The sequence below is a fragment of the Parambassis ranga genome, chromosome 15 (genome assembly GCF_900634625.1).
Source record: "Parambassis ranga chromosome 15, fParRan2.1, whole genome shotgun sequence".
Classification (NCBI taxonomy): domain Eukaryota; kingdom Metazoa; phylum Chordata; class Actinopteri; family Ambassidae; genus Parambassis; species Parambassis ranga.
The window spans coordinates 4,006,297-4,027,423 of record NC_041035.1 but is presented as its reverse complement, the minus strand read 5'-3'; the positions used below and the strand labels follow the sequence as shown (position 1 = coordinate 4,027,423).

Sequence of the window (21,127 nt, the reverse complement as noted above, 5' to 3'; positions counted from 1 at the left end):
TAATCCATAATAAGAGTACAGTACGCAGTATGAGCACAATATATGATACATGGATACAAATATGGAGATGTAAGGTGCTAAGTAATACAAATATAGACCAGTGGAGGGAATGACAGTGATGCCTGACATGATTATCTAGCTTTTCTACCTACAGTAAGGGGAGGAGTTATACAGTCTGATGGCCACTGGCAGGAAGGACCTCCTGTGGCGTTCTGTGCTGCTCCTCGGTAGTCTCAGTCTACCACTGTCTGTGCTCCTGTAGGACAGCAGTGTGTCGTGCAGGGGGTGAGACGTGTTGTTACGAATACTGAGGAATTTCCTCAGTATCCTCCTCTCCATCACCGTCACCACAGACTCCAGCTCCACTCCCAGTACCGAGCCAGCCTTCCTAATGAGCTTAAGTCTGTTGGTGTCGGCCGTCTTCATCCTGCTGCCCCAGCACACCACAGCGTAGAAGATGACGCTGGAGACCACCGAGTGGTAAAACATCTGCAGCATGGTCTCGCAGATGTTAAAGGACCTGAGTCTCCTTAGGAGATACAGGCGACTCTGTCCCTTCTTGTATATTACCTCAGCATTTGTGGACCAGTCCAGTTTGCGGTCAATGTGGACATCCAGGTATTTGTAGCTGTCCACAATGTCCACATTGGTACCTTTGATGATGACCAGGTCTGGGAGTGTCTGGTGCTTCCTGAAGTCCACCACACTCATGTACTCTGCCTCCCGACCTCTGCTGGTACAGCCCACAATGGCAGAGATAGAATCAACAGTACAGAGAGGACTTGACAAAGGCAGTAGTCAAAACAGGCAGCTAGACACATACTCAAAAAGGCAATCCAAAATATTCCAGTGACGTTACAGATAGGGACAAGACAGAGACAAAACCGAGAAAACTGCCAAGTAGGTCATACATGATGACTCAGTTACATAATTCCTTGTTACATAAAGTAGGAAATAAATTATAGTGCAATCTGTTGCGTGCAGTAAAATAATGCTCATACAACAACACTGGTACTTCAATAATTTAATGAGTATCGAAACTTTTCAGTAAAAAGTAGATTATAAACTGTTGTAATGTTATACATAGAGTTCAGAATGGTTTGTAAAACAAAGCCAGATGAAAGATGAGGCTCCCAGAAACAAAGTAAACATCAGGGGACACATCTTTCTGCTGAGCTGTGACATCCTGTGGGGGGGCAAAGTGGACCAAATAATCAATTAATCAATAACTCAGATAATCCTTTCTTTTGATAACAAACTAGCCAATGACTGAACTGTGTTTGTGTTACTGTTGATGGAATTTGTTCGTCAGTCTCTAATGTTTGACCTTTGACCTTCTGGCATATAAATGTTGAACACACAAGAAGGCTACATACAGAAATATATACAAAGTCTGCCAACCACAGAATATATAGAGTGGATAATGACCTTGTTGGAGACAAGACTGACAAGGAGAAAATGAAATTCCTGTCCAGATTCAGGTATTTATAGACATGTCAGTACCCAGGATATGGAGCTACAGATGGGAAGGAAGGGAGCCAAGACAAAGGTCAACCAGCACTGGTCCAGAGTTTTGGATTTTGGTTTGGTGAGTTTACCTTCTGTGTGTAACAGCTGTTTTAAAAAGGCATCAGTGTACAGTGTTTGTTTCAGCCAAATCTGGTTAATTTTTACACAGGAAGTAAATAGGCAGTTTGATACAACATGATGAGTCACCTATTTAATCCTTACAGAACAGCTGAGATACACCTTAGAGAACAGAGACTTTAAATGAGCGTCACCCACTGTCACCGAAAGCAGAGACAACAATGGACACATTCAAAGATGACAGCAACCAGCTGGTAGGCTCTGTTCTCCAGACAAATTCTCTGTTTGGTAGTTATTACAGACAACTTAACTTTTGCAGATTTTACTGAAAGATACACAACTTAATTTGTTTAATTTGTAATATTTGTCCGGATGTGGATTAGCACGTGCAAATGAAGTTTATCATAGTCTGCATGGAAAACACCATGTCCAAGACGGGGTGAGAGATGACATAATGTTGTGTGTCCATGTAGCAATGTGTAATCTGTTTAACAACTGTCATCTTGTAATATTTCACAACCTTTACAGCGTACAAAGGTGATGCAGGACTTAATTGGTTCTGTAGAAATCCAGTCAACCACTCACCAAAAGAGAGCTCAAACAGAGCAGCAGTGATGCACTAACAGGAGAGTCATTCTAAACTGCTGCTTTGTTGCATATATTTTCATAGTTTTGTATTTTCTTAGGATCCAAAGGTGAAGATGAAGTTTGAGACCATCCTGGAGGACATTAATGGCTTTGGACCTTTCCAAATCCTCATCGTCATTCTCATGTGCACTCCTCGAATTGTCCTGCCCTGTCACTTCTTACTGAACAACTTCATCGCTGCTGTGCCTCCTCACCACTGTGACATCAGCACCCTGGAAGACGGAGCTCTCTTCAGAAATTTAACTCAGGCGCAGAAACTGGCCGTCAGCGTTCCCCTGCAAGAAGATGGGGTGCCAAAGTCCTGTGAGATGTTTGCAGAGCCTCAGTTTCAGCTGTTGTCCAACAGCTCCAGCCACAACGTGTCCACAGTCCAGTGTCAGAGTGGATGGGTGTACGACAACTCCACCTTCACTTCCACCGTGGCAACAGAGGTACAGTCTCTAGATTGTACACACATTGGGGCAAAGATTTAAAAAGTCTGTAAATCATCATCATGTTTCTGGCAGCAGGTTATCAACAGTTTTATGGCATTTCAATCATGAGAGACTCGGCGAACTGAATGAGATAGATTTATTAAGTACAAAGTTTGAATGTGCATTGGCGTCCTAGACCCCGTTGTGAAGACCACATCTGAAAAGGGGGGAAAACGCAAGAGGAGAGGCCGCTGGATCAGAAGATCCCTCCGGGGTCTAGACCTGGTGGTGGTGGAGAGCTGGAGGGCAGGAGATAGGAGGCCTGAACTGGCGTGGATCTGGTGGTGCTTGGGGTGGAGGAGGGTTCGATCAGAAAAAGCTGGAGAGGAGATAGAGACGTTCACATTTCGTGCTAAGCTGTGATTGGTCAGGAGAGGGATGGAAAGCGACAGCTGATTGGTGAGGGAGGTGCTTTCTATTAACCCTCATGCGTTGTTCGGGACATTTTTGTCCTCTGAGAGAAATTTTTCTGTTTATTTTGGCCATAACTTTGTCAATATGTGGACAAATTGAATCATTTTTCCTCAATAAGCTTAATTTTACATAAATTTTGTTAATATGATTTTAAAATTTTTCATAGGTCAACGGTACACTGTGGGCAAATTTTACCCCCTAATGTGTTGTTCGGGGACAAAAACGTCCCCTAACTTTAACGGTTTTAAAAATATATTAGATAAATATTTTTTTGAAATTTTTTTGCATAGACCTTTTAATTAACTTCAGTTCTAATCAACAGTAGTGAAAAAATCATTTTCCCCCAGGATTTTAACCCTTTAATCACCAATTTTATAAGGGGTGGTGCTGAAAATTGAAAAAAAAAAACCCAAAATGGCTCATTTTTAATAGAAAAGGTGAATGTGGACTGGATTCTTTTGAACCTTTATTACAGTCTTGGTCATGTCAAACATCAGTAAAAAAATTGACTTGATTGCATTATTAGTTTTTGCACAGCACTGGATTTTCTTTTTTTCTCCCTAATGTGTTGTTCGGGGACAAAAACGTCCCTTAACTTTAACGGTTTTAAAAATATATTAGATAAATATATTTTTGAATTTTTTTGCATAGACCTTTTCATTAACTTCAGTTCTAATCAACAGTAGTGAAAAAATCATTTTCCCCCAGGATTTTAACCCTTTAATCACCAATTTTATAAGGGGTGGTGCTGAAAATTGAAAAAAAACACACAAAATGGCTCATTTTTAATAGAAAAGGTGAATGTGGACTGGATTCTTTTGAACCTTTATTACAGTCTTGGTCATGTCAAACATCAGTAAAAAAATTGACTTTATTGCATTATTAGTTTTTGCACAGCACTGGATTTTCTTTTTTTCTCCCATTTTGTCCCATAGACTTACATTATAAACACACTTTTTTTGACTGCACAGCCATGGCACTAAATAATCATGCATTCTTGATTGTTGGTGGTTTACCCTGTTGGTAGGAGGTAACATTTGTGATTTTTACAGTTAACAACTTAATTACCATATTAACCCTTTACCTGCAGGCCTGTGCTCATGTACTGTAGTTTCTGGCTTAAGTATATGGAGTTATAGGGAGTATTTTAGCACATAATTGTGTGTCTACACACTGTGTGTGTATGTTAGAGAGGAAGAGAGCCATTTGCACACTGTCAGGGAAGGAAAGTCAGGAAAATAAAGTTACTAAGTAAGTGAAGTGTACCTAATTCAGACGTACAACGGCAATGCATAAGCATGTAAAATGAAAACATCCAGGAGTTCTGGCGTCTGAAGTTGTGGATGGGTAAAATAGCTGTTTTTTTTTTTTTTTTTTTAGCTTTCGGAAAACACGTCCTCCAGTAGAGTGACTTTACTTTTAGGTTAGTGTCTCAGTTGAGATCACTGAATTAGTCTAAGTGAGGTCTAAGTGCCCCTTTTCCATGGTGTGTTGCGCTCCACACGACCATACGTACATGTGCATGTTACTAAATAGACACCATAGATAGATAACTTGATAACATAATAAATAATCATTGACTAACCAAATCTAATCTACAGTTTAGTCCCCTACTAAAATTAGTATTAAAAGTAGTTTAGTAAAGTAAAGTAAATTTGTTGAAGCCCTAAAAGTAAGTGCCGGGCCCTTTGATGCTGAGAGGTTCAGACTAAACAAAACAAAAACACTAGTGGACTTGCATGCATCCTCCTGGTCATTTAATGGTGACAAGAGCAGCAAGCAGCATGAAGAGAGGATTCACCTGTGCATGAGTGAAGGATTCACTTGTGAACGAATGAAGGATTCGCTTGTGAACAAGTGACGGATCTACTTGTGCAGCCTTCACAGCTTCACAGCCTGGCCCTTCATAGAGCCAGGCTGCACAATCATTTCCAGAGATTGTGCACAAGTGAATCCTCTCTTCATGTTGCTTTCTGCTCTTCTCACCATCAAATGACCACAAGGTCACATGTAAGACCACTTGCCTTTTTGTTTTGTTTAGTCTGCACCTGTAGACATCAAAGGGCCACACGTGCATAGCAACACTTTCTTTGTTTTTGTTTACTATGAAGACTCTGTGGTTGTGTGTACTCACAGACAACAAGATCAGTGTGCAAATGGCTCTCTTCCTCTCTAACATACACACACAGTGTGTAGACACACAATTATGTGCTAAAATACTCCCTATAACTCCATATACAAGCCAGAAACTACACTACATGAGCACAGGCCTGCAGGTAAAGGGTTAATATGGTAATTAAGTTGTTAACTGTAAAAATCACAAATTTTGCCTCCTACCAACAGGGTAAACCACCAACAATCAAGAATGCATGATTATGTAGTGCCATGGCTGTGCAGTCAAAAAAAGTGTGTTTATAATGTAAGTCTATGGGACAAAATGGGAGAAAAAAAGAAAATCCAGTGCTGTGCAAAAACTAATAATGCAATAAAGTCAATTTTTTTACTGATGTTTGACATGACCAAGACTGTAATAAAGGTTCAAAAGAATCCAGTCCACATTCACCTTTTCTATTAAAAATGAGCCATTTTGTGTGTTTTTTTTTCAATTTTCAGCACCACCCCTTATAAAATTGGTGATTAAAGGGTTAAAATCCTGGGGGAAAATGATTTTTTCACTACTGTTGATTAGAACTGAAGTTAATTAAAAGGTCTATGCAAAAAAATTTCAAAAAAATATTTATCTAATATGTTTTTAAAACCGTTAAAGTTAGGGGACGTTTTTGTCCCCGAACAACACATTAGGGAGAAAAAAAGAAAATCCAGTGCTGTGCAAAAACTAATAATGCAATCAAGTCAATTTTTTTACTGATGTTTGACATGACCAAGACTGTAATAAAGGTTCAAAAGAATCCAGTCCACATTCACCTTTTCTATTAAAAATGAGCCATTTTGTGTGTTTTTTTTTCAATCTTCAGCACCACCCCTTATAAAATTGGTGATTAAAGGGTTAAAATCCTGGGGGAAAATGATTTTTTCACTACTGTTGATTAGAACTGAAGTTAATGAAAAGGTCTATGCAAAAAAAATTCAAAAATATATTTATCTAATATATTTTTAAAACCATTAAAGTTAGGGGACGTTTTTGTCCCCGAACAACACATTAGGGAGAAAAAAAGAAAATCCAGTGCTGTGCAAAAACTAATAATGCAATCAAGTCAATTTTTTTACTGATGTTTGACATGACCAAGACTGTAATAAAGGTTCAAAAGAATCCAGTCCACATTCACCTTTTCTATTAAAAATGAGCCATTTTGTGTTTTTTTTTTTCAATTTTCAGCACCACCCCTTATAAAATTGGTGATTAAAGGGTTAAAATCCTGGGGGAAAATAATTTTTTCACTACTGTTGATTAGAACTGAAGTTAATTAAAAGGTCTATGCAAAAAAATTTCAAAAAAATATTTATCTAATATATTTTTAAAACCGTTAAAGTTAGAGGACGTTTTTGTCCCCGAACAACACATTAGGGTAGTGTTTGCGAACAATGCATGAGGGTTAAGCACCTGACTAAGAGAGCGGAAGAGAAGGGGAGCAGAGGAGTGAGGGATAGAGGGAGAAAGATTAGGAAGGGGATAGGGATAAATGGTGAAAGATGGGAAACAGAGTCTTCCTGATTGAACTTAAAAACAACCCAGGTGTGGTTTGAAATGTCTGCTAAAATCCTCTGGATATGCAAAGTACATTTTGTGTGTACCAGATCTGTTAGTAAGAGGGCTGGGTCATGTGGTAGAAGGAGCAGTGTTACTAAACTCTTACTGCACATGTGTCTAAGTGTTATCAGACTGCTTTGCAGCAGCAGGGACATTTTATATAGGCCTTAAACACTTATCCAGGTTTTGGGATTTGTTCCAAAATTATAAGAACACAACGACCCAGTGGGCAAGGTGTCAGGAGTGGAGTTGAAGGTTGTGGGTTTTGGATAACGCTCCTCTTCAGGCTACAATCTTTGTGCATCATACAGTAGATGAGGCTGTTTATGATGTCTTTTAGACCTGTATTTAACAAATGTCTTGTGTGGCCTCTTTCTCTGCGATGTTCTCTTTCAGTGGGATCTTGTCTGTGACAGAAAGAGTCTGCCAAAGACCACAAGCACAATATTCTTTTTTGGAGTGATGATGGGGGCCTTAGCTTTTGGATACTTCTGTGATAAGTATAAACATCCAGCACTCCACAAACATAATGGATTCATTTGCTTTCTGCTCTGTGATGTATACATCATCAAATAGATCATTAACTGTATTTGTTTTTCAAGGTATGGGAGGAGAAACACTCTTCTGGCCTCGTACATCGTCTCAATTGTGTTTGGATTCTCCAGCACCTTTGCAAACTCCTACATCCTGTTTGCAGTGCTGAGATTCCTCACTGGGTTTGGACTGACAGGAATCAGCATCACCTCCATAGTCTTAAGTGAGTTTTCAGCTTTAAAAGCAGATTTGAATGATTAACATGAAATCATTTTGTCATTTTTCTGCATTTACAGGCATTGAGTGGGTGGACACAAGTCACAGGTCAATCATTGGTGTATTGGGCAGCTTGTCCTGGTCTGTGGGTAACATGCTGCTGGCTGGGTTTGCCTTTCTGGTTAATGACTGGAGGACGCTGACTCAGACTGTGACAGCTCCATTAGGATTTGCTGTGTTGACCTGGTGGTAGGTAGAGACAAGTTTTTGTGATTCAGAGATGTTTTAATTAAGGTTTCGTTATTCAGTCAGACATATTTCAGTCTTATTTAACAAAAATGAAACCAAAATGGAGAAGCCATGTCAGTTAAAACAATGACACAGAGGTATTACATTAGCAGGGATCTTAGTAAAGCCTGCTGCTGATACTCCAAAGCATGTCAATGCTCAGAGAAACACAAGAAAGAAAAAATATTGGCTCTTTGACACATTTGCGTGAGCAAAACAAAACAAAAAAACTTAACAGTTATGTGTCATCACAAAAATTATGACTTAGTTTCTCAAAAAATACCCTGAGCTTGTTGTTGTGCCACCATGTCTGCAACCACAGAAACAGAGGAGTGTGCGTATTTCAGTGTTATTTGTTGCCAATGTGTACGTCCATTCAGAGGAACCATTATCATTATCATTATCACAACTTCTGTGACAAACACTTGATTCTTCGTTTCCTGCCTTCATTTTTGTTAAATATAACTCTGCAGTAAGTAGAGTTATTTATTGTGTCTTTATGAGGAAACACAGATTCTAAAGACAATGGACTTTCTGTTTACCATCACTGTATTTTGAATGTTAAAAACTACAGGTGGATTCCTGAATCTGCTCGATGGCTTTTAGCCAACGGTAAAGTGGAAAGAGCCCAGTTGTACCTTGACAGATGTGCAAAGTTCAACAAAAGACCAAAACGTTCATCAAATTTCAAAGTGGAGGTGAGTTTAGCTTGATGGAGACAAATCCTATATAATTTTGTGTACTTAACATTACTCCTGTCCCTCTGTACAGACTCTTTCCACAGTTGAAGTCCTGGAGGACAAAAACTACTCCTACGTTGATCTAATTAAAACACCAAAGATAAGACGGCTGACTTTACTGACAGGGATTGTGTGGTCAGTATCTTCTCTGAAAACACTTACTGGCTTAACAGAAGTGTAGTGTGTAATTTTCATTGTCATTTGCAGGTATGGTGTTGCCTCAACATATTATGGAATCAGCCTGAATATTAGTGGGTTTGGTCTGAACATGTACCTCACACACTTCATCTATGCAGCCATCGAGGTTCCTGCCAAGCTGATGATTTATTGGTTTCTCAACAAATCTGGACGGAGGATGTGCCAGGCAGGCACGCTTTTACTGACAGGACTGTGCATCACAATAAACATCTTCATTCCAACAAGTACGTTATTTTTTCCAAGACAGAAACACATTTGTACGAGCAAGGTACAATCATTATATTGATCAGTCTCCTGGTCCAAAAATGACCATAAAGGCTGCCAAAACCCCACAGAAAGAACAGTGCATGGAGGCTACATCATCATGCTGTAACAACATAATAGACATTTCAAAAATCCCAAAGTATCCCATGTACTTTTTTTTTTTGGCCATTTTGACCGACATGCTATACACATCTGACCACATGGGGGTGCCAGATATACACACAGACACTAGCTGTTTCAGTGGCTGCAAATATTGAGCAGCTTTTGAACTACACGCAGACACTGTGGAAGGCAGATATCTCTGCAGCTGTAATCCCCAGATCTCTCTTAGTAAAACATAGGTGTCCTAAAACTAACATACTTCTTTGTACATTTTGTAGGTCTTTGGCAGGTACGTGCTGTCATTGCAACTCTGGGAAAAGGTCTTTCAGAAGCTTCCTTCACAACAGTCTTCCTCTACACAACCGAGCTTTACCCCACAGTCATCAGGTCAGTTATATTCTGTGCTCAGGCTGTCACAAATAGTTTGTATTAGATTGTTTGGTTGAAGTCTTGTGCTCTGTCTTACAAGGCAAAATGGTTTGGGCTACACCAGCTTCATGAGTCGTCTGGGAGTGTCTGTGGCCCCGCTCATCCTGTTGCTGGAGGATGTGTGGACTCCTCTTCCTCAGATCATCCTCTGCTCCATGGCCACTGTTTCTGGCCTGGTGTCTGTGCTGCTTCCAGAGACACTGAATGTCAGGCTGACAGAGACCATTGACGACATAGAAAAACCAAGGTTAGTAATACATAACATATAAAGCTTGTTTTGAAGAATTACTCTGTTGCCCTCTAGTGGTTGCTTGGACAACCAAACAACCTGTTTAATGTAATCCAGGGATGTGTCGACAGACTCTCACAGTATTGTAGGCTACTGTGTTTAGCAGAAAAATTCAAATCATTGCTTTATTTATTTATTTATTTGTCATTTCAGAGAAAAAGATCTCTCCTCTCTGTCAAAGGACTCATCCGCTGTTTTACTGGAATCAAGGAGCTCAGCAGGGGTTTAGCTGTTAGGAATCAGTGTGGCCTTTGTTACATACAGTCCTGCTCACCATTATTGTCACACCTTCATTTTTTGTATAATTTGTACAATATCTTTAGACATAAATGGAAATGTAATTTATAAAAAATAAATGATATCATCAGATTTTTCTGTCAGCTTGCATGTTGTCATTTCAAAGAAGAAACAATGGCATGGATAAAGGCACCGCTCTTTAATATTTGGTTGCACACCATTTGGCAGCAATGGCAGCCTCCAATTGTTTCTTGTGTCCATCTCTAAACTTCTTGCATTTGTCAGCAGGTATTGTCTCCCCCTCACTTCCTTTGCAATTTGTTCAAGCTCACATTTGTAGGATTCTTTTCAACTCACCCCAAAGATTTTCAATGGGGTTGTGATTAGCATTCATTGCGGGCTATTTTATTCCGCTACAGACTACATCTTTTCTTTCTCAGCCATTCCTGTGTGCTTGTGGATGTGTGCTTTAGGTCTTTGTCTTGCTGGCAGACAAATGATCTTCATCTCAAACCAAGTAAGTTTTTCTGCAGGACTTTTCGCTCTAAAATTTCTGGATTCATGATTTTCTCCATAGTGTATTAATGTTTTTACACTGCACACCTGGTTTGAAGGTGTTTAAAATACTAGAAATACTTTTTTTTTTTAAAAAATCACCATCAGTACAAATGTTTATTTAAGTCCCAGATCACGCTGGCGTGATTATATCACGTGACATTTTTAACGCATGGTAACAGAAAAACTCTGCCATCTACAATGCGGCCAAGATTTCGAACTTTCACCCAGTTTTTATTTTATGTTGATACACCCAGTATAACCGGAGATACGATACGTTTTAGTTCCGAGTATTTGTCAGAGCATAAAAGAGCGATCAGAGCGATCGGCAGGCGTTGCATTTCTCAAACTTGGTCTTTTTACAAGTCGGTCAGATGTGTTGAATGAGCCGACGTAATTCTACGTGATGACTATACCAGCGACGTCTGACGTCACTCGGGGAGGCGCCAAAATCGCCGAACCGGAAGTCAACCGCGGTAGTTAGCGGAGTTAGCGGGAGAATGCATGTGTATTTAGAGAAGAAGAGAAGAAGATCAGAAAAAGACCAGGAATATCGAGGAGAGCATGAAGTGTTCGCTGAATGTCCAGCAAGCCCTTGACTTGTTTTTTAGAGAGGAAGATGAAGAGGGTGAGCCCACTTCATCTGCGTCATCGGAGGAGGAGAGTGGCGCTGAGGATGATGAGGTGACTGACACGCCTTTGTCATCGGCCATGACCGGTAAGGCAAACTTACCATGAGCTTTTGTTCTATTGTAAACACTCTAAACCTGTTTTATATGTCATATAATGTTATATTCAGGAAGGTTTATGTGTACAGAGCAGAGGTGAAATAATAAATAGGCCTACATAGATAAATTGGTAAGCGTTCAGCTGTTTGTTACCCCATTATCTAAATTTAGATGAGTATAATAATTTCATGCTCATTTAAAAGCAATGTATACACTGATTTTCCTAGTGTTTACTTTGGATTATATTTTATTTATTTATGTTACGTTTTGCCTCTTAGTTGTGATTTTTCTTTTGTAAACTAAGCATTCACATTGATGTAAGAAGAATGAGAATTTTAGTCTTCAGATTTTCTTATCTATTTATCATTTTCCTGCACCAATACAGTGGTGAAGGAAGTGGACCCTCTACAGGGAGGCCTGTGCAGAGAGGGTGTGAAAAGAGGAGTCAGGTGAGGTCCAGATCTCCGCAAGCCCGGCCACACCATCGCTTGGAGCCATGGAAAACTGGAAATGTTGCCGACACTGCCCCAGAAGTCAGCCGGTTCATGCCACGAAGAACACCCGAAGCCCAGGTTGACACCCATGCAGCCTATTCACCTCTGGACCTCTTCCAGCTGTACTTCTCCCCAGCCACAATGCTAACCCTCTGCAGAAACACTAACATGCTGGACACAAGCACACGACAAAGAGCAGCTGAAGGCAAAAACAGTCTTTTATTCCTGACTTCAAGTCAGAGCGAAAGGCAGTGACGTCCCACATAGCAAAATTTGTCCGGCCCACATCTGGGCCACACCCTTGTATCAGTTCTGGCCCATTTTTTGAGCACCCGCCAAGTTGTGTCCTTTACGTCTGCTCCGCCAATTGCTCCCAGATAGTTGATCTATAACAGAAGAAAAAAATGTGACTACTTTTGTTTTTACTTTGAGCCACTGCATTTTTTCAAGGGGTAAATAGGAGAGAGAGGATTAGGTAAACAGAGAGAGGGGGGACAACCATGCAGCAAACATCATCATACATCACAGAGAACAAACATGATTGTTGTAGCTGTAATGCTAAAAATTTAATTTTGTTTATCAGTATGTTAGCTGATTTGTTGTTTAAGTTAATTATATTTGCACTACATATATGAACACAGGTAGGAGTTGACAGTAACACTGGGTTTGTCAGAGGGCCGGGTGGATGTCAGCATAAAGACCTGGCATGGGAGGAAGCCACGTGGAAGACACACAGTTAGTGACACAAAATAATGGATCATGAATGGGTCGGCCTGATGAGAAGTCAGGAATAGAGGAGGAACAGGGGAGAAGAGGTGGGGGAATAGAGATGGTGGTGGTGTTAAGGAGGTAGCATCCACACAGAGACAGCTCAATACCCTAACCTTTTAAATACATAAAATCACAAAAAGTTCTTACCATTTTCTCTTTATAATCTGGACTCTGGAGACTCTGTTCCAGATTCTGAAGAGCCACAAGGTTTTGTAGTGGCAGACCCTCTATCTGCTCCACTCCTGGTCCTGGTGCCACCTGATGCTGAAGCAGCCGGAGAATTGTGCTCTGCTGGTCCAGCACCATTTCGAGCTTGGTTAAAACCTCTTTTAGCAGTGCTAGAGAAAGGAGTAACACAGTGTTAGAATAACACACACCTCTGAGCTGCAGGACAGGATGCTGCTAAACTGCTAACCATCATAGACAATCCTTCCCACCCTCTCCACAACACTGAGAACAAACTGAGAAGCAGCTCCTGCAGCCCTGGAACGTTACAAGTCATTCCTGCCGTCTGCCATTAGACTCTAAAATTCACCAGTCCAAGTCAGAACTGTGTGTGTGTGTGTGTGTGTGTGTGTGTGTGTTTCAGTGTGTTCCTGATTAACATAAATAAATTGATAACTTAACTAAGTTAATCTTAATGCTATATTACATCCATGTCCGTGTAGTCTGTTTTACTATGGAGTAAATCACTGGTGATTAAGAAAGCAGAAAAACAGAAAATACCAATATTAGTGCAGTGTATATAGCTATATCATGTCAAAATTTCAAAGTAGAAATCACTTGTCCTTACCAGGTTCTGACTGCTGAGGGGCCCACCTGTATGTGTGGTGACTAGGCAATGCTAGAGGAGAATTCACAGTATTAAAGAGAATTAAGGAACATATGAGATTAAATGTGTATATACCATCTGTGTTATTAGCAAAATACTCACATGGCATTTCATTTACTGGCTCCCAACTTTGTAACATCTCTGAGTAATGTACAGGTGGAGGAGGCCCAGAATTGGTGGAGAGGTCGGTGTACATTGGCTGGGGGATTGGAAGTGGGGTGACAGGCATAGAAGGAGGCTGTATGATGGGAGCTGGGGCAGGGAGATTTTTGGTAGGTGGAGATGGTCTATCCTCCTCTGACTCAACCCTCTCCAGAACTCCCGGGGGGCCAAGTTGGACACGCTTTCTATTTTCAGACATACAAATACAGATTCAAAATGTTCAATCAACATTAAATGGAAATGGTATAAGTGCTGATTCATTTAAATAATGTTTAATCCAAGATATTTGTTAGTCGGGACTTGAAAGGGAGAGAAAATAGTACTGAGGGCTGAGCAAACTAACATACTTTTTACGTCTAGGCCTTTGGCCACAAGCCTCAGCCTCAGAGAGAAGGTCTGAGGTCATCTCCACCTCCCTGGCTTTTCTCCGTCCTTCTTCGTAGCTCTCTATAGAATAAAGATTCACTACACATTATATGTTTTATACAACACATTATAATTATATTAGTTCCCACTGACAGATGGAGAACAGTAAAGTGAGTAATCTGATGTTCATATCTCAACAATCACATCACAATCAGGAAGAAAATCAGATCCAAATGAAGAGTTACCAGACCTAGACGAAACATACTGTATAAGAATAGCAGAAGAAGAAAAACTTTAAACCTACCTGTTGTAAACAAAGTCCGGACCTCCCACTGGTCCCAGCTGTCCTCAGGTTCGGTTCTATTTTTTATGGCCAGGTGCAGGGCCATACCCCTGAGTGAACCAGGCCAGTAGCAGTGGCCATCACTTATCCACTGCGCTGGCACAAGTTCCACCTCCTGAGTTTGGAGAAACTCAACAACTGAATACATTACTGAAAAGAAAAAGGACAGGCCATAATAACCAATGTACACAGGTGAGTGAGAAAGTGAGACTTATGTAGTTTAAAGCTTACTCATCACGGCAAGGTGCAAGCTCATAAGTGAGGTGTTTTTTTGTCTGTTTTTTATACTTGCTCAAAAAAAGTAAAAACAGGGCTAGTGTCACAACCTACAGTGCCAAACAACAAACTCAGCAACTACAATACCTAAATATCACTGGACAAGACAAGGTAAACAAACTAACTAAAAATGTATATTCTTGTTAGGCCAAAGAAGACATACAGACTTAACATGACCTTACACAAGAAAGCAAATAAGATTAATTAACTTTAAAACCAATTCACACTAACAACAACGAGGCTGGTTCAGTGGAATCCAAGCCCATCCTTCATTCAAAAAAGTTTACTCCTACAGTTCTAGATGCCTGGCTTCAACCTTTTGAATGACAATGACGTAGATGTCTAAGAATCTTCATTGACAAGCCCATCCTTCACAGTACAACTGCTGAACATATACAAGTTGACTTCCTGGCCATGAAGTGAATACAATGACTAAATACAATATCTAAATGCTGGCCTGGCCAAGAAAAGGTTAATTAAACAAACTTTTTACATTTTTCATATTTTTGTTAGGTGTAACAGACACAGTATAATGTATATATTTTATAGTGGCCATGGAACAATCATATATATGCTATATGTTAAAAAAAACAACACAAAAATATGTGTCTATCCTAGAGAGAGGCAGAGCAGACAGACCTCTACCACAATAACCACAGATAAAAAAACAGAAAGGTAAAAATCACTTGCTCCAGAAAATGGAACCAAGTTGCATCATTGTTTTGTGTGCAGAAGTGGTACTGCAACAAAACTGTCATTGTGTGGTAGCCTCACATATTTCATTATGTGCCCATGCACCTCCATGACTTTTAGCTGTGAAGAGATTTTGCCAACCACATATACACCCAAAATCTGAGAATTCAGAGGATACTCATAAAAAGGCTCCATCTGTTCATATTCTCTAAAGACAATGTAAATCTTGCCCAGAGACTTTAAAATGTTTTCTATCAAAGCAATATGGTCACCAATCTTTACACATCTGTCCCCCTCAACTGATATTTTGATTGTTGTACCGTTTAAAAGAAGTTCCTCAAACTGAACTACTTTTAAATCCATTAGGGAGGATGGAACTGGTCCATGGTTGTGCTCCTTTAGCAACTTGAGCTTTCCCTGTGAATCCTCATTCTCTGTAAATTTATCCATCTCAGAAATTCGACGAACAACCTGAGCAAGTGGATGGTGTGAAGTTCTAACCATCTTCTTCATCTTACCCAAATAATCCTCAAATGGAAATGAAGATATTAAGTCCAGATGTCCATGAAGTTTAACATCGTCTGGAAGGTGAATGAGACCATGAACATTGTATGTAACAAATTCAGGACCATACAACTCACTGAAGTGTGTTACAAAGGAGACCAGCAATTTCGATGCAAAATCATTAAGAGATGCAGACAATGAAAGGCTGGCAAGAATGAAAACGGCAACTGATAATAACATGAAGTTGTTATAGACAGGAGCAGACACCTCATTAAAGAGAAACACAGGCCCTGTGTACAACAAAAACTGGCGCTTTCCATCTCAGCCTCTCTAAGAGCCCCCTGGGTTTACGAGCAAACTCCACTGGAATGAAAGGCTTTGAGCCTAGAAGTTTCCTAGATATTTGTTGCATTTGCCGAATGGACAAGCGGCAAGACATTGGCCCTGCTGTAAACCATAAATCTAGAAGTTTACGTACAACACCAAGACAGACAAGGTGCATGTAGTCAAGAGGAAAACCTGACACCATACCAATTCCTACATCTTTTAACGGAGAGTTTATGACATGATGTTCTTTGTCAGACATTTGTTCAATAGAAAGATCAGAGCGGCATGTGCTGTTTACCTCAGGAAAAGTCATCCTATGTTTAAGATAAAGACCCTTTTGAATACACTTATCACAACCAGAGTAACCAGTGTGAGTTTTAGTCCCTTTAATGAAAGCTCTGGCAGGAGTATCACAGACCACAGATGTCAACTTTATGAAGCACTGTTTTCCATGGAGAACAAATCCTTTTCTAAACCACAGTTCACTACAGCACTCTCAGAGCCACATGCAGCAAGGTCATCCTCCTCATTGTGTCTATCATCACATGTCTATCCATGTGTGCTCATCAGTCTCGTACCTTAAATGCCGTTTGCCTGGGGACAGAGAGAAATTAAAAATCAAATAAGTAACAAATAACAACACTTGCATCATTACATTATATGGTGTGATGTTTATATGCTAGAAAATATCTAAATTCTACAAAACATTTTTGAATTTGATATGCCATCAAAGTGTGACTATCATGTGTAGCCTCTTGAACTGTGGCTTTGATTGTATTAGGAGATAAATCACTTTAAAGCATTATCTTCACATTTCATACACAATTTGACTTCTCTAACGTTAGCCTGCATCTGTGGGGGCCGCCATTTTTGTTTACATAGCTGTATGTACGTCAGAGCTGCAGCGAGCGGGAAATCTCGCGGAATGGGCGGAATTAACGTTGCCTCGGACAATCAATTATATAACAACACACAAATCAATACAACTATTTTATCCGGGAACTGAATCATAATCAATATACTACAATATTCATTAGAGTATAGCCTATAACCTGTTGCTAATTTCAATAGAGTTAAAAATAAAATAGCATAATAATAATAATCTATTCAGTTCGAGGGTGCAATGTTTATGAATTTGACTGCTGTTCCAGTGCACTTTCATGGGTATTAAATTTGAAACGCAAACAGTTGCCTGGAACGCAGCACTAGAGACTCTTTAGTCTTCTCTAGGTTAAGACTTTACTCTTGCTAAGGCTAGCTAGCTACCTGAGACCACGAGCCTATAAAGTTAAACCCAACTGTTCAGGACAGGTTACGATCTTTTTATCATGAATTAAATTAAACTAAAGCTTACTAGGGTTTGCGCAAAACTTTTATTCTGACAGTCTGTAGCTGCTTAAGCTACCGATAATGTCTACTCATGAACTTCAAGATGAAATGGATTAGCCATCAATCAAAATAACCTCATAGTTTGTGCTATGCAACATTCTGGGATAATCTTGTTGATTGTTGTTAAATTTTCTGCCACCATTTAAGCTACATTATGACTAAAAACAATGAAAAATAGTTTTTAGTCAGTCGTCGAGTATTTGTGAAAGTCTACTTACCAGCGCCAGGGAGCGAATGAGAGAGAATTCCCGCTGTACGTGATCCTAGAGTGTCCATCTGTCGGTCAAGATACAGTCAGCCGACATCCGCCAATGATTGTTCATTTTTTAGCGCGATGCCTGTCTGGTTCTCTACGTTACACGGGTAGTGAGCCGACAGACGTTGATGCTGCGAACATGAGCAGTAAATCAAAATTGTTTGAATTTTACATAAGGTGCGCCGTATTATAAGGTGCATGCTAAAACAAACGTCTACCAAAAAAAGGTAACGGAAGCAAAACAGTGAGTTAAGATGAACCTTATTCTACAATTTACAATATACTCACATTATTTTTAATCATTCCTCTCCTAAAAACCCATCAAAGTCGTCGATCATCTTCTGTGTCAGAATTGAACAGCTGTGTTGCCATCAAACATGTCGGGTTCCCTCTCATCATTGTCAGAGTCCATTTCGTTGCCGGGTGGCTGTTCAGCAATGGCTTTCGCGAAAGCTCGAACAGTCAATGCAGATACATTAGTCCAGGTATCACCGATCCATTCACATATGGTGGCGTAACTCGCCCGGCGCAGCTGTTCTATTCCCATTCACAACCGCATAACTGATAGTCTGTAGTTTGAAATGTGCCTGGGAACAATTGTCTCTTCACTGGTGCCATTTTCGGTGGTCCAAATGTAAACAAATGATTTTGTACTTGCCGGAGGCGTGTCGGAGTAAGCGTACCTGTACGTATTACGTTGTTTCAGTTGATTGGTTTACCGCTGCCAGCGTACGTACTGTACGTAAAACGTACGCTCTGCTGATTGGTTTATCGCTTCCCGTCAACGTACTGTACGCATTACGTAGTGTTCAGCTGATTGGTTTATATCGCTGCCAGCGTACATAGTACAATCATTGTTTATTGTTGCCATGGATATGCAGATCAGCTGTTGGTGGCTAACAAAATGGCTTATGCTCGCTGTCTTTCATTCTGTTTTTGTTTTGCTTTACATTTGCTAAATTTGTATGTCAAAGGACTGTTTATTTTTCTTGTTCATGGAATGCAGCCTCAGATAAGCCGCAAGTTCCAGCACTCCATTACCTTCTCTGCTGTTTGTTGGAATTATCCTGACCAGTAAAGTTAGCAACAAGCACCAGCTCAAACGACGTCCAAGTGAAAATTCAGTTAAGCAACAGCCAGCATCGCGTACTGCGTTTGTATAATAATAATAATAACAATATAAGCCCAACAATAGTATGACGGGCTGTTTAAAGAATTCTTAGTGCCAACACTCAGCCAGAATCAGGCCAACAGCGTTCAGTATAGTACTGGCAAATATCCGCCCCCTTACTGTCGGGCCAGTCACCGTATTACATATGCCCACCGCATCTATGTCCAACGTCGGCGATATGGTAGCAAACAACAATCGGGCCAAACAAGAAACAAAGTGTCAGCTTAATACTGCATGTCTGTTTTGGCCCATTCAAGAAAACGCGTGCTTCAGCCGACCCGATCCTCAGCCAACACTGCCAACATTCAGCCAGAAGCGGGCCGATTGTGCTTGCTATGTGGGTGGGAGTATGTGCACACACGTGTCTGTGTGTGTGTCTGTGCATGTGTCTGTGTGCGCAGAGAGAAATGACATGCTGCCGTGCAAATAAGATAAGTAACATGAGCTGTTTAGACGTTTGTTAGCTATATATATTAGCCGCAGTTAGCAGCTAACATCAGTATTTATTGCTATAATATATATAGATATTATATTATTAGTGGGCTAATGCATATTATATTATTAGTGTTATTTTATTTTAAATACTTCTTTATTATTCTCCTTCTTCCGGACAAAATTTCGCCACGTAACTAGTCTCGCAGCTTTTGCGCCGGCGACCTGAAACTTTTACAGGACGTCTGGCTATATCGGGAATGGTGTGCTATGACTTTTATTTCTGACCGGACATGCGGTTTTCACGTAAATCGCAAAACACCAGTGGTCGAATGACATAGATGGTGACTGGGGAGAGAGACAAAAATGCAAAAATCACAAAACCAGGGTCTCTGTGTGGCCCTCTTGCTCAGCCATACTTTGACCTACAGACATGATTAAAAGGGGTTTAAATGGGTCAGCAGAGGTAGACCTACATTTTCCTAAATACATGTGTTTCAATTTTGTTTAGTTTAGGAGCTATGGCAGTTTACGTTTTGTCGACATTTTAAACGCCTTTTTCTCTCTCACCAGTGTGTGATGATGTCACGCACTGTAAATTTCCCTCCTTTTTTCAAAAGAGAAAAAAAGCCAAACTACTTCAATTTGTGGCCACAGTGGGTGCTCCACATACATAAATTATACATCAAAACATAGGGATTTTTGTCCTGGTCAAGCTGGTGCACCTCTCTTTGCCATGTGACCCACGGTTTTTGGTCAAGTGACCCTCAAGCGAAGGGAGCGCCACTCCCTCCTCCCATCCGCTCCCCTGTTAAACTTGGCCAAGATTTCAGATGAAAATCCTGATGGGCAAGGCAAGGACACAAACGTTGATCAAAACACATGAATTTGAAAATGACATTAGTAGACAAGTGTCTGGCGCTGACGGTGAAGGAATTTTTCCTCTGGGACTTTTCGTTGTCTGGTTACAAGCATTTGTTTGGGAGGCTTTCTCTAGCTACCTCTGCGTTTTCTGAGCTGTCTGTGCTGTTTCCCTCTGCAACAGAAGGGAGGGGGCTGAGGGGGCCGTTTCCATGGTAATCTCCACTGTAGGGGCGGGCGAATCGATCTAAATATCGATAGTATCGATACCAAAAGTGGGATCAGTATTTACTCGATACTAGAGTGATGAGATCGATACTTCTGTGGAAGTTTCTCTTCTATACATTCAGCACATTACTCGTATTTACTCGCGGAGTAAGCGCCGCTTCTCTCCCTGTCCTTCTGTGCAATTAGCGCTCCTCTCTCACTCTGCTCAGTGCGCAGGCACACTGTGCCCCTCCCCCTCCTTCTCCACTCTGCCGAAGCAGCAGTCCTTATTGGTTGTAAAGTGCATGCATGCTAGCATCTTGGAGATGGCGGAGAGAAAAAGGAGCGCAGTGTGGAGTTATTTTACATCGACAGACAAAGAAACAGCCACCTGTGTTGTGTGAAAGAAAACAATACGCTACTGTGGCAACACAACCAATTTACATAAGCATATTAAAGCAGCACACCCCAAAGAAAACCTGGATCTGCAGAGAAAACGTACAGAGGAGGAGGGGGATCCCACAGAGACAGAGGTCACTGGCAGAAGCCTTTCAGCCAAACTCCCATGAATATTCAGGTAGTTTATTTCGAGTAGTGAAAGTTCATATTGAGTAATCTCCAGTATTAAATAA

At 40.5% G+C, this 21,127-nt stretch overlaps 2 protein-coding genes and 1 long non-coding RNA gene across 3 annotated transcripts; 1 reads left to right on the top strand and 2 right to left on the bottom strand.

Annotated features, from left to right (window-relative positions):
• The first annotated feature begins 1,743 nt into the window (after window positions 1-1,743).
• LOC114447700 (solute carrier family 22 member 7-like) lies at window positions 1,744-10,260 on the top strand. The gene is made up of 11 exons (XM_028424102.1): window positions 1,744-1,841; window positions 2,274-2,666; window positions 7,228-7,331; window positions 7,434-7,588; window positions 7,662-7,830; window positions 8,444-8,567; window positions 8,641-8,744; window positions 8,817-9,031; window positions 9,452-9,560; window positions 9,643-9,849; window positions 10,045-10,260. Exons 1-11 carry the CDS (start codon window positions 1,809-1,811, stop codon window positions 10,118-10,120), a joined length of 1,689 nt encoding a protein of 562 aa, XP_028279903.1. The 5' UTR covers window positions 1,744-1,808; the 3' UTR covers window positions 10,121-10,260.
• A 1,556-nt stretch (window positions 10,261-11,816) lies between these two features.
• LOC114447620 (formin-like protein 14) lies at window positions 11,817-14,085 on the bottom strand. Its single transcript, XM_028424010.1, has 6 exons — window positions 14,018-14,085; window positions 13,611-13,855; window positions 13,470-13,520; window positions 12,824-13,014; window positions 12,205-12,291; window positions 11,817-11,828 (listed from the first exon to the last, which is right to left on the bottom strand). Exons 1-6 carry the CDS (start codon window positions 14,074-14,076, stop codon window positions 11,817-11,819), a joined length of 645 nt encoding a protein of 214 aa, XP_028279811.1. The 5' UTR covers window positions 14,077-14,085.
• Window positions 14,086-16,725: 2,640 nt separating this feature from the next.
• Window positions 16,726-18,406, bottom strand: LOC114447721 (uncharacterized). The gene is made up of 3 exons (XR_003671854.1): window positions 18,113-18,406; window positions 17,787-17,955; window positions 16,726-16,773 (listed from the first exon to the last, which is right to left on the bottom strand). It is a non-coding gene; the product is annotated as an uncharacterized LOC114447721 (long non-coding RNA).
• Between the last annotated feature and the right edge of the window lie 2,721 nt (window positions 18,407-21,127).

Coding starts and splice junctions, on each gene's coding strand:
- LOC114447700 (XM_028424102.1), top strand. CDS start 1,809: ATGGACACATTCAAAGATGACAGCAACCAGCTG. Junction 2,667..7,227: donor CTTCCACCGTGGCAACAGAG/GTACAGTCTCTA, acceptor GTTCTCTTTCAG/TGGGATCTTGTCTGTGACAG. Junction 8,568..8,640: donor CATCAAATTTCAAAGTGGAG/GTGAGTTTAGCT, acceptor CCCTCTGTACAG/ACTCTTTCCACAGTTGAAGT.
- LOC114447620 (XM_028424010.1), bottom strand. CDS start 14,076: ATGACCTCAGACCTTCTCTCTGAGGCTGAGGCTTGTGGCCAAAGGCCT. Junction 13,856..14,017: donor CAAAGGCCTAGACGTAAAAA/GTATGTTAGTTT, acceptor GTCTGAAAATAG/AAAGCGTGTCCAACTTGGCC. Junction 13,015..13,469: donor CCCTCAGCAGTCAGAACCTG/GTAAGGACAAGT, acceptor TCCTTTCTCTAG/CACTGCTAAAAGAGGTTTTA.